The sequence below is a fragment of the Rhipicephalus microplus genome, chromosome 3, assembly GCF_043290135.1.
Source record: "Rhipicephalus microplus isolate Deutch F79 chromosome 3, USDA_Rmic, whole genome shotgun sequence".
NCBI lineage: Eukaryota > Metazoa > Arthropoda > Arachnida > Ixodida > Ixodidae > Rhipicephalus > Rhipicephalus microplus.
Genome location: NC_134702.1, coordinates 106,595,721 through 106,608,326, shown reverse-complemented (window position 1 = coordinate 106,608,326; position 12,606 = coordinate 106,595,721). Strand labels below are relative to the sequence as shown.

The 12,606-nt window shown below is 45.8% G+C and overlaps 1 protein-coding gene across 5 annotated transcripts in view; it reads left to right on the top strand.

The window, feature by feature from the left end:
• Positions 1 to 11,832, top strand: part of Bre1 (E3 ubiquitin-protein ligase Bre1) — a 35,008-nt gene extending 23,176 nt beyond the window's left edge. For 4 of the 5 annotated variants that reach the window (XM_037422865.2, XM_037422840.2, XM_037422857.2 and 1 more), the window contains 6 exons: positions 1,834 to 2,153; positions 3,569 to 3,653; positions 5,312 to 5,707; positions 7,566 to 7,769; positions 8,394 to 8,558; positions 11,485 to 11,832. In XM_037422865.2, the coding sequence (XP_037278762.2) occupies positions 1,834 to 2,153; positions 3,569 to 3,653; positions 5,312 to 5,707; positions 7,566 to 7,769; positions 8,394 to 8,558; positions 11,485 to 11,661 (1,347 nt within the window). In that variant the 3' untranslated portion in view covers positions 11,662 to 11,832. Of the gene's footprint in view, positions 1 to 1,833; positions 2,154 to 3,568; positions 3,654 to 5,311; positions 5,708 to 7,565; positions 7,770 to 8,393; positions 8,559 to 9,180; positions 9,744 to 11,484 lie in introns of those variants that run through there. The other variant, XM_075890108.1, reaches the window with a different exon arrangement.
• The last annotated feature ends 774 nt before the right edge of the window (positions 11,833 to 12,606 follow it).

Here is a 12,606-nt window from a genome sequence, read left to right as displayed (position 1 = left end):
TGACGTGCGGATTATCACGTCAGCATGCGGTTGAAATCCAGCTAGTGAAGGTGTTATTGGTTTGTTAAATACACTACCTTGTTTAATTGTGTAAAGCCTGCACTCTCATTTTTGGTTTAGCATGGGTTTCAGATAAGGCTGGCTCAGACTGCTGTGCTGAGTGATGCTGCTACTGCCGTTTGACAGTGAGCGCTGTTACCCTGCCATCACGGTTGCATCTAGTGCCCTTGTCATTTGACGAGCTCACCTCATTAAGGCTCTCCCAGAGATGTCACTAAGTATTGCCCAAGATTCCGATCACCCTGAAGCTCATGTTGGCAGCCTCAACTGAAGCCATGTGCCATGCATTCAAAATCTATGAGCAGTGCGCACTTCTTGGGGCCGAACAAGTGCACCTCAGTAGGGCTATTACCTTTAAAACAAGCAGTCTATGCCATGCGATCTGGCTCGATACGGTGACAATGACGATGCCACAGTTAGCAAGACAGTTATCAGTTAACTAGCACCATCTTGTAGCAGGCTGTGGAAATCACCTGAGCACGAGTGTGGCACCTAGTCAAACACATTTTAGCGCTCCAAGGTGGGCCAGCCTTAGATATATAATACAGCATATGCTGGAAACTGTGTGCAGCTTGTCTATTAGTTTGCTGATTAAAACTGGCAAGGCCTTCTGGTATTTTACTGTCAGATACCTTTATCAGAACCATTAGAGAGAAATGAAAATACATAGCCATGGTTTGCTGACGCGATACAATGACCATTTCCAGAGGAACCTATGCTATGTTGTGTCAAGTTGTGTATCTGATGAGCAGTTCTTCCCACTTTCTTGCCAGCAGATCTGATTTGTCCCTTCTTTGATGTCTTTCTTATTGCCATTTGCATTTCTTTTGTTACGTGACAGTTGAGAGCAGTGTAAGTATAGCTGCGTTTAGCGGAGTAAGTATACATCGGCTAATGTTATTTTCATTTTAGTAGTACTATATTACTAATTTTCTGTTGTTTGGGGTTTCTATTCCCTGTGTCATTTTTTTCTTCTTTTAATATATACAAAATTGAATACTAACCAACTTGCTTAACCTTCCACCCTGCTTTCTTTTTGTCCTTTTCTTCCTGCATTATTGGTGTGTCACGTCTTATTGCGTACATGTAATTAACCTTCTAATACGGAGAAGCATGTAGTTGCTTGTTGTGCTCCCTTTTCCTGCTCTTCTTGTTTGTGCCTTGTTTCTCTTGTGTGAACACCTCAGTGAAAAAAAAAATTGTTGCATCCTAAGAGTTGAACACTGTTACAAACTTTTGTGGTACTCAATTGCGTTTTCTCCCTCTGTCAGCGTTTGATGTCTTCGTGCAATGCACACTTGCTGTGCTGAGTGGTTCTTCTGTCGCAGTACTTGCGATACGTAGCATGGTAATAGTTGAGCACGGATAATGTGTGTTTGGTTAGCATACTCGGAATGAATGTTGAAAGAGAAGCGATTTATCAAGAAACACTTTTATACACTCGAAGTGGCTGAAAGTAGGAGCATGTTTAAAGGCGTTACTGCAACTTTTGCTGTTATGCTTTTGTTAATCACATAAGTGCGTTCTGTCTTTCTTTTTCTTTTTTTAAGTAATCAGATCACTTGTCTTGAATATGTAAATATACAGGTGTATGTAGTATGTTAAAGGAAAGATGTGCTTATGAGCAGTGCCACATAGTGTGTCAGTTTCTTCATGTGTAATGGGCGTTGTGTTCACAAATGAGGTATGCTACACCTCAAAGAACTCCTGGCCGGAGGGAAACGCCACTCTATACTTCCGGTGTTTTTTTTTCTTCTTCTCCCCCTCTTGCAGCTGAGGCAGATGCTGGAGATGTCTAATGTGGCTGTGACCTCTGCCTCTGCTCCTCCATCAGCACCGTCGTCATCAGGCGAGGGCGGCTCCACACGTAGCGATGACGCACCCACGACGCCAATGTCGTCGGGTGCCAGCACGAGCACGGTGGGGTCGGGAGGCAGCGCTAGCGGCTTGGGAGCCGGTGGTGGACGCGGCGGGGAGGACACACCTGTGTCGCGCCATGAGGAAGACTGCAGGGTTGAGGAAGAGACGATCCCAGAGCGGGAGAAAGGCAAGAGCGACGCAGACATCATACGCGACCTCAAGGCGCAGCTCAAGTGCGTTCCCCCCGTCCCCACTCTCTTTTTTTTATTCGTTATCATGTGCTTCTTTGGGGGACTTATTAGTTCATAAGAGAAGTCAGTTGGCATTTCTTTTTGCTTATGAGTGTAAAGAATACTTGCATGGATTGCCTTGTGCAAGGCACCTGCCAACCATGCGCGATTTGAAGGCCCCAGTGAGCATTGGGAGCATTCTTATTGTGTGCACCACTAACATAGTATGGACTGGTGTTGTTGAGGCAATGTCGTACCGTGTCGCACAGTTTCCCGACATTAACCTCTCATAGTTGACGATCGATGTGACATTCCCCTTTCGTCATTGATCATTGAAAATCATTGATAGCTGGAGCTGGCCGTATTTTTCTGGAAGTTACTTGCAAGCTAGGCTGGCCAGTGCAGTGGAACTTTTTGCTGTACTGTTGCAATCAAATCAAAGATGAAGCACACATATACAGCCTGCAGAAGTTGTGTCCACATTCCACTCTAAAAAAGTAAGGCATGCCACTTAGTGCCATGGCGAAAGACCACATTCAGCTTTTGCATTAGCTGAATCCTAGCAGCATTACACTACGGTGCGCAGGTTGAGTTCAGATCCTTCAAACATTAAGCAGTGGCAGAACACCTGCCTTCACTAGTCTGTGAACAGCTTTTTGTGCCAAAGACAGAAATGGCTGCTGCCAAATTGCTGTAGGAATAGTGAAACAAGCTTTTCAAGCCTGCTTCATGTATTTTGGTCCCCATGATGGGTACTAGGAAAAGCAGCAAATTGGAAGTACAAGAGCATATACATTGCTACCACTGTAACCAACAGCTCCTTTTGAAGGATGGGAAAGTATTTCGGCTGTGCTTGTCAGACAACAGCCATTATTGCTCCCGTCTGCGACTACGTGGATCAAAAGGAGGCAATTCCTCTACAGTGAAAAGATGGCACCATCTTTCGTCATGCTGCTCGTGTCGTCCTAGTCTTAATGGTTAGAGCCATCTTTTCATTGCGGAGTCATCGTCAGCTGCCATTTTGTAAAGATGAAGAATCAGCACTGTGAAGTTCGTGAATACCTGTGCTGCAAAAGTTAGATAAAACGTATTGAAACTCGACAACATCATTCACTTCCTCTGAATGAGGGGGAGGGGGGAGCAGATGGTTCAAAAATGACTGCCTATCTGACCAATTCACTTTTTACGGCAAGAAGTTTGTAATAGAGGCCATTCACGCATGCCCTCGTGGTGCAAATGTGAATGAGGATTCACTGTAGCGTTGCCTCTCTGAAGCGCCTCTGCAGAGTTCTAAAGTAACTGTAAAAGTCATTTTCTTTTCTGTGTAAGAACTACTGCAAACATTGTGTTGACGTAAGGTCCTGGCCACGCTCGGGGCAAAACATGTGCCTGAGATGTGGAGGTGTGTGCTTTTGCAGGAAGTCGCAAGAGGCCCAACGGGAACTAAAGCTTCTATTGGACATGTACAAGGGGGCACCAAAGGAGCAAAGGGACAAGGTTCAGGTGAGCAGATTGAAGCAAATGTCATTGTGTTCATTTGTACTAAAACTGCACTGCCCAGTAAGGACTGTGGGAAGTGGCAGTACCCATCCCCTGTTCTTTGTTGTAGTATGTGCGTCATGTGTGCTGTCTTTGTATTGAAATGTGGTTTCTGTGTATTGCATAGCTCAGCAAGGTTGGACACAATACTACGCCTTGTTTACAGTCCACGCGGGCCTTGCTCAGAAACGCTTGTAAAACCAGTGTGGATGTGGTCACGCACCGTAGCTCTCTCGCATCGAGATTTTATCCTCACTGTCGCTTTATGTAGCATTTCCTTCTCTGCTTTTTTCACAAGTCTTCAACAAGGATAGCCTGCATACATGCCATGTCTTAAAAATGCACACTGCCGGTTCATCTCTAATATGATCACATTGAGCAATGGCAGGTTTGAAAAGGTTTAAAGCAGGATGGTTTTCCCAGTGTCACACTCGAATGACTTTTCCCAAATCCTGAGGGCTGTCTCTGCATTGATGACCTTAACAAGCCTTTGATGCAGACGAGTTGTGTGACTTTGGCGGTGTAAAGAAGTCGCAGCATTGCGGCAAAGACGAAGCAATGAACACGATAGCAACAAATTGGAAGGTCACGCGCAGAATGGAGAGCAGATCCAAACGTGCCCTGTGTTTCTAACGCACAAATGACTATGACGCACGAAGCGTACTCACAGATACAGATGAACGCGAATAAGCGTCTCAGTTGTTGCTTCGCTGTGTCTGAAAATTGTGCCCTTTTCACATACGGAGGCTGTGCAACGATTGCAGTGACCTTTATGCATTCGGTAACTACAATAGAAACGTTCCGGCGAAGCCCCCCAGGCTAGCCAAAACGTACGATCCTCCCCACTGCAAGATAAGGGGCACGTGATCGAGCGTACACCCCCTTATTCTCTACGCGGGCCAAAGTACGTGTGAGAGATAAGAGCCACTGCTCACTCACTGCGCCATCTTGCTGATAATGCTGACAACACGATAGTTGCCACCCGAGATGCCTGCCAACAGCGGTAAGTGGTAGATATAAATAGCTTGCCGTTTGAACATTGAAGGAGGTACCCCTCGATGGCTCAGTGGTTAACGCCTCGCAATCATGACGCGGAGGTCCCACGTTCGATTCCATGTGTTGGGGTCTTTTTTTCTGGATTTTTTTCTTCCTTGTGTTTTCAGATATGTAGATACATATATTTATTTATTTATTTACAGGTACCTTACAGGCCCTTGGTTAGGGCATTGAGTAAGGGGGGCTAACAAAGACATGTACAACAAGTAAAAGGGCGAAAGGTGCCAAAACGTAAGCTCGAGACATGAGTAACAAATAAACAAGAAATAAGTAAGTATAAATTGACATCATACATCGTTCTGGAACATGCATATACATACATATACGGTGCATGACATCGATGCCGACACTCTCGGCGAAATTCAGGTGAGTGTGTCCATATAATTGCTATCGCAATAAAAGCGGTGTGCCTTTACTGATGCTGAAACGCTGAGCGTTGTGATGAGCCGAGATTAGGGTTTTGTTTTTTATTGTCTACGTGTTTTCCTGCTGTGACGATTGTGCATTCTTTCGTCATTCATTCGGTGCGTATGGTGACCCTTTCTTTTCTGGAAATTAATGTGCAGCTCATGGCGGCCGAGAAGAAAGCGCGCGCCGAGGCCGAGGAGCACCGGCAGCAGCTGAAGAAGCTGGTGGAGCACGAGCGCAAGGAGCGCCGGAAGCTGGCCGACGAGGACGCCATGAAGAAGATCCGGGCCCTGGAGGAGACGGTGAACAACCTGCACAAGAGCCTAGCCGCCCAGAAGCAGGAGGAGGAGGCCCTGCTGAGCGAGATGGAAGTGACGGGCCAAGCGTTCGAGGACATGCAGGAGCAGAACCTGCGGCTGTTGCAGCAGCTGCGCGAGAAGGACGATGCCAACTTCAAGCTCATGTCAGAGCGCATCAAGTCCACCCAGGTGCACAAGCTGCTGCAGGACGAGAAGGTGGCGCTCATGGAGCAGGCTGCGCGCCTCCAAGACCAGGTCAGTGGCTCCTGTACTCCGCTCGATGCGTCATAGGTCGCGGGATCGAATCCTGGTCGTGACCGCCACATTTTCCATGAAGGCGAAAATGGTTGAGGCCCATGTGCTTAGATTTAGGTGCATGTGAAGGAACCCCAGGTGGTTGAAGTTCAGTCTGGAGACCCTCACTACAAAACTTCATCCCTGGCATGCCTTATGATAATATTGCTGTTTTGGGGCAGTGAACCCTAACAATTATTATATAAACTGTTTCATGCATCAGATGCAACAATGTGGAGGCTATGCAAGAAGTTCAGCCAGCAAAATTTGTATACCTGCGTTTCATACCTCAGGTGGAACGATGTGGAGGCTACTAGCAAGATTCTTGCACTATGTGTGCTCACTCATTGAAATAGTGCCATGATTTTACCACCTGTCATACGATTTATTTTTGGCTTTAGGCTGAGTAGCTAATGAAGATGCTTTGTGCGTCAGATGTAAGTAAACGAACCCCGTCATATGGTTGTCGATAAGCTGTTCTGGATTGTTTGGTGTCACTTTGTGTTTAATTTGCAGCCTGTTTTGTCACATTACACGTGGGCTCACGTTCGGCTTGCACGAGCGTTTATGAAGACTAAAGCCTAGCATGAGACATGTGTACTTGCTCATCTTGCTGGCTGAACGGCATGCTTGCGTAGCTTTCGCATTGTTGTGCTTCATGTATGGCATTATGGGCTATTGGTCTAAAGTTGAGCGTCGGGCTAGTTGGTGCAGCATAATTTCAGGGTTTCGCAGTACATGGAATGAAGACGAAAACGTGTCTCCTTTCTGCTCTTTCTCGTTCCATGCGCCGCGAAACACTGAAACTATATAAGTCTGTGCGTCTCAAGCTTAAATTTCGTCGTTGGCTCTGGCTGCGCGCTACCGAAACTGATTGCGGAGGCCATGAGATGCTATGCTAAATGAACCATGTAAATGACGGGGTTCGTTTATTGGTAATGCACGAAGCATCTTTATTTTAATACTCAGTCCAAAATCAAAAAAAAAAAAAAGTCACATTACACGTAGCAAAATTATTCAACTGCTTCTTGACTCCAGATGCATCTGCTACAAGACGTCTAGCCAGCTTATATTTTGCGTGCACCTTGATGTATAAAACGCTGTATAGGGGCTCACTATTTTCACCAAGTTGTGTTAAGGTTAGACAGGCAGCAGAACGTAGAAAGAGTGCAAAGCTTTCTGTGAAAAATTATGTATGCACCTTTACCTCTCCGTATAAACTGAACGCTATTTATCTATACATGTCAATATTTTATGGATGCTAGTTATGAGCAGTAAGTTTCGTATATGTAATAATAAACTGTGCACTTGTCTTTGTTGATGCTTTTGTAGAACTCAACCAGTGTAGTTCTTTTTTTCTGTTGCATTACTTTTTTGTTATGAGACGTGTGTAATGAGACTTTCCCTCTGTAGTGATCTACCCTGTGCCAGTTTATTCCATTTTATCCCGGCAAGCTTCCTAATTTCATCACTGCATCTGACCTCCTGCCTTCCCCGACAGCGTTTCCCCTCCCTGGGTGCCCAATCTTTGTTGCTCTTAGTGTTCAGCTGTTGTCTGTTCGAAGCATTACAGGGCCAGCCCAGGTACATTTCTCTCGCTTGATGTCACCTGTGGGATATCCGCAACCCCTGTTTATTTTGTCACCCATTCTGCCATCTACCTCGAGGGCCTACGACGAGGTTGGGGTAATAATGGAACTGGTACCAGAGGTTTAAATTTGGTGGGACCTGCGCTACCTGGAAGCACTATTTCCTGCATCCGTGGCTGTGAAAAGTGACAAAAAACTGAGCGCGCGCTTGCTTCTCATGCAACCAACAGGTGGAAGCCCAGAACCAGGTGGTGCGCAAACTTGAAGAGAAAGAGCGTCTGCTGCAAAACAGCCTGGCAACTGTCGAGAAGGAGCTCAGCCTGAGGCAACAAGCCGCAGAGGTGCACCGTCGCAAAGCTGTCGAGTCAGCCCAGTCGGCAGCCGACCTCAAGCTGCATTTGGAGAAATACCTGGCACAGCTCAGGGATGCGCAGGTGAGCAACTTGCCTGCCTATGCTCATGCAAGGGTGTGCGTTTTTACCTTGCTTCTATTTTGTGCCAGACAGCACAAACGCTGAATGGCTGCAACGACAGAGAGGTCGGCATGTTGCGTAATGCTTGACTCGTGGCTTCGTATTTGAAAGTTAAGGTGTGCAGCTGGTACTTACAGATGTGTTATGGTGGAGCTATGCTTTAGTTCAGCAGTCAAGGATCAATTTGTGGCAAGGTCATGCAGGGATTTTATCCTATTTGAGTTTTGTTCAGTAGCACTGACTGGTTGAGCTGATATGGATTCATATTTATAATAATTGAAATGGCATCACGAAATACAACAAATTTTTATAGGATCAAACCAATGAAACACAATGCGGTTGTTTTTCATTTGTTCCTCCGTGATTTTGGCACATTTCATGATACCATTAAGTAATTTTGTTGCGCACAATAATTTGTATACTTCAGGCATATATTGCTTGCTCTTTAAAAAGCCTGTCACGCTTGTGCAGCTATTCTCACTATCGGCAAATGAGGGGCGCTACATTATATGCACTCTAAATCCTTAACTTGAACACGCTGCTGTAAAAGACAATGCATTGTTCATGCACCGGTGTCCGTTGCAGAGCATAGTGACGGATCGCACTGCAGTTCTGTCACAAGAGACATTCAAGACCAAGAGGCTACAAGAGGAGATCTTATCACTACGCCGTAAGGTTGAACGTGCAAAAAAATTTGAGCTGGCCACTAACACTGATGAGGTCCTCATGGAGGAGATCAAGGAGTACAAGGTGTGTACAAGGTGTCCTATTGTGTTTCTTTTTTGTGCTCTTGTTAGCGATATTTGGCAAAAACTAGAGCTTTAATTTTGTAGAAAATGTACGTACTTCTGAACTGCCTTAGATGTGTGCTCACTTGTCTGTGTAATAGTAGTAGTAGCAGCAGTAGTACAGTCAATGTACGATTTCACGGATGCCCCAAATCCCAGACATGCCCGATTTCCTGGACTCATTTGTGGCACCGTCAAGTTCACAATAAAGTCAATATATTGAAAAGTCTGAAATTCTAGACGCTTATAGCTTTCGTCATTAGATTTTTCTAACTTGTTACCTACCACTAACCGCAGACTTCAAGTCAATACCACCGCCGCCGCCATTTGGGTTGTTTTCGGACCCTCGTACCCACCGTGCCACGGCTGTCGTACGCTCGAAACCGAAAATGCCGCAATCCAGTGCACGCCAGTTCATTACCAGTCGTAGCTTAGGCCTCATGGCATTGTGCAGCCGTTGCTTCGATAGCGGGAAAAGCTACGCTGTTGACCTATGGTCTGCCGTCTGCATGCTTGTAGACTCGGGGAAGGTGGTTATGCAACAGACCCTCTAGAACTGTTTTCGCCACCTGTGCTTCATACAGGACGCTGAGATGGCCGTCTTGCCCGGAGTGGACAGCATGTGCGACAAACTTCCACCCGTGGTAGACATTGCCTTCGACGATTTACACATTGCCGGTGTTTCAATTCCATCCGGGATAACTTTGAGGGGTTCGCCGACAAAGACCTTGAGCTGTGTGCGGATTGGCCGTTGACGAAATCCTTCAAGTTACGGAAGATTCGGACAAGTTTGGCGCCAAAGTCGAAGAGGCAGTGTCTACATAGCCAACGAGCTCGGAACTGACGCAAGCACTGACTGTCACTGGTGTACAGTGACTGCATGACATTAACTGAAATTGAAGCAGACATCATCACGGGCAAGTGGAACGTTGTGCAAACGAAAATAAGCTACTTTTTTTTGCACCTATGTGTTTTCAAATGCGGTTGCGTCGGCTTCACCAGACTTTTTTCTTTACCTTTCTTTCTTGCGGATCTTTTCAAAGCCACCTAAACGATGCATGTGCTGAATTGCAATGAGAACCCTGTACTCCCGACGCGACCCTCTCGGTCAGCGAAAAATACGTATTAAAAAGTGTGTTTTCGTTTGCGTTCGTTTTTCCGAACTGGCCGATTTTCCTGACATTTTCGCGATCGCTTGAGGGTACAGGAAATCGGACATTGACTTTGATACTTGTTGGAAAACAGACTTCATTAGGCGAAAGTTGCTGCATGAAAACGCTACATGAAAGAGCTACTGTTTGGAAGAGTGAAGTTCCAACATTTTCTTGGTGCTGCCTTTATGCAGACATCTTTAACTTTGAAAAGGGAAGCAGGCCTGTGAGGTGAACATCTTTTTGTTTTTGTTCCATGCAGTGGTTTTTCGCAAGTTGATTCAACATGGCATTGTTACCCCATTCTCACTGAGGCTTTTTAGATTGCAACATTAATTTGTTGTCTGTGTACTTCGCTGGCTAAGGACGTCGAAAAATGGGAGTCTTCTGTCTGTAGAGGGGGAATAAAACGTTTAATTGACGTTCTGTGCAAGGAGACCGGTGAGTAGGAGCTGCGTGAGATATGGTCGCCATCTGGCAGTAATTTCAAGAAACCAAAGTTGTTTCTAGAATGCAGAGCCATCGGTAGGTGGCAGCACAGTGTCGTTTTAGTGAAGCATAGGTAACACCCACTTTTTACGTTCGTAGTGTGGCATTGTCAGCGCAGCGTAATAAGCACTGTGTTCTTTAGAATTATGTACCTATGCATTTTAGTAATAAACACACTCCCTTATAGTACTTACATATTGATATTTATCTCAAATATGTGTAATACTTGCTTTTTGATTGACCATCTTCACAAGTATGAACGCAGCATGGAAATCAAGATGGCTGGGCACCGAGGAAGTGCTTTAAACATTTGCTGGGAGGGGGGGGGGGGGGGGGAAGAGTTGAATTGTGCTACACATAGACCAACAGAAAGACAGACCGAAATTTCTTTGTTGAAGTATATCACACAATAGACCATCATATTTAAAACAGTGCTTGTAGCAGTCTTTGAAACCCATGAAAACCCTTGAAGTATGAAATGGCATTTTGAAGGCCTTGAAAATTCATAAGTTCGTTTGCGGGTCCTTAAAGAGTCCTTGAATTTTGTCTGTCCAAGTTCGTTCAGCCATCATTTAGTGGATTTATTTTGCACGCCTGGCAATTATGTGCTCTCAAGCCAATAAACCATCCAATCCAATTCTTTTCTCTAGCCATATTGCACTGTTGTACTAGTACAGTGTACTCTCCTAGTACACTGTAGTTGTGGTAGCGCTTGGGTGGTTACAGCTGCGACAGAGCTAAGCCTGTCTTTTTGTGCAGACTATGCAAGTGTGCACGGATATTTGCAGTCGCGTCACTTGTGGTGGAACTATGCCTAGCAAGTGCAAATGCCAGCCGTCTTGGTTATGCATTGCCGCCAATAGGGAGTGGATTGCATTGAATACGTCAAACTCGCATCAGGCGAAATCTTCTCATGGGGGAGGAGCTATGACGTGTCTTCAATCGGAGAGTCTGCCCTTAAAAGTCACATGAAGAGTGCGAAATACATTGATAACACAAAAGCGACTATACAGTCCATGGTAATTTGAGTGCGTTCATGATGCCCACCGTACGAATAAAGTGAAGTACAATTTTTTGTGCTGTAAAATGTGCTTTCATTTTCTGCAGTTTCAAGTGTTATTTTAGGTCCTTGACAGTCCTTAAAAACCCTGAATTTTGTTTCACTCGGGTACTATGAACCCTGGTCTTTAAAAGCAAATTGGCTCAGCCAGACGCTCAACCGTAATGCTACGCATTCCTTTGTCGCAGGAGCAACTGACCTGTCCCTCCTGCAAGGTGAAACGCAAGGACGCGGTGCTCATCAAATGCTTCCACGTCTTCTGCTACGACTGCCTCAAGACGCGCTACGAGACCCGCCAGCGCAAGTGTCCCAAGTGCAACGCTCCATTTGGCACAAATGACTATCACCGGTTGTACCTCACCTGAGAAGAATGTGCACCCTCTCCCTTATTCTCTTCCTCGGGGGTTGTCCTCTCATCGCCACCACCACCTCATCCCTCGCCACTGTCACAGATGCATTGGTTGTACTTGATTTTAATGCCTTGGTCTATATTGTTTTCGCATTATGTATAATAAAAGAGCGTATTGTTTCGTGCACTTCCTTTCTATCTCTGGTGCATTGTGGCGCTGCTGGAGCGTTCACGTAGATTTGTGCACGGCTGCATCGTCCCTTGTGTGTTGTGCCCTAGGCATTGCAGATTCTTATAGTGATTACATAGTCTTGAGCAAATATTCGAGGATTTTGAATATGAAAACGAATATAGACCCTTTTCAAAAAAGGGGCGCCCCTAGCGCCGCGGACGCGAACTACAGTCTGCCGCCATTGTGAGGGCACCGCAGCAGACGACGCAGGCCGTGTCCCAGCGACGCTGATGCGCGTTTCTTGCAGCGCACACAGCCACCTCTTGCGTTCCTGCAGGACGCGGACCGCGTCGGGAGGGCACGCAAGTGAGAGTGTCTTGCAGGCCGGATCCATGCATTGCCAGTCATAACAAGCCAAACTGCTCGTCCAACCCGTTGAAGGGTACAAAATATTGCTCATTGTGCAGCGGAAGCAGCACAGAAAGCTTATTGGAGAGTACTAGGAGCTCGTTCAAACTAGAAAGCAGTGCGATTGCAGCAAATGATACTGAGAACTAGCAGCCAACACAAACATCTCAGCACTCGCGCATTTGACGGCTTGCTTTTCATGCCCTCATGATGGCGCTAACTATCCCATGCTCTGTTGCGAAGTGAAACTGATAAAAAGCTCACCGTCAGGTGGTGTATTTGTGAAAAGGGTCTATTATGGTATTTGAATTCACATGAATTTGAATTTAAATTATTGGAAATTTTTAAGATTCAAAATGAACAAATAGACACTGTATAACA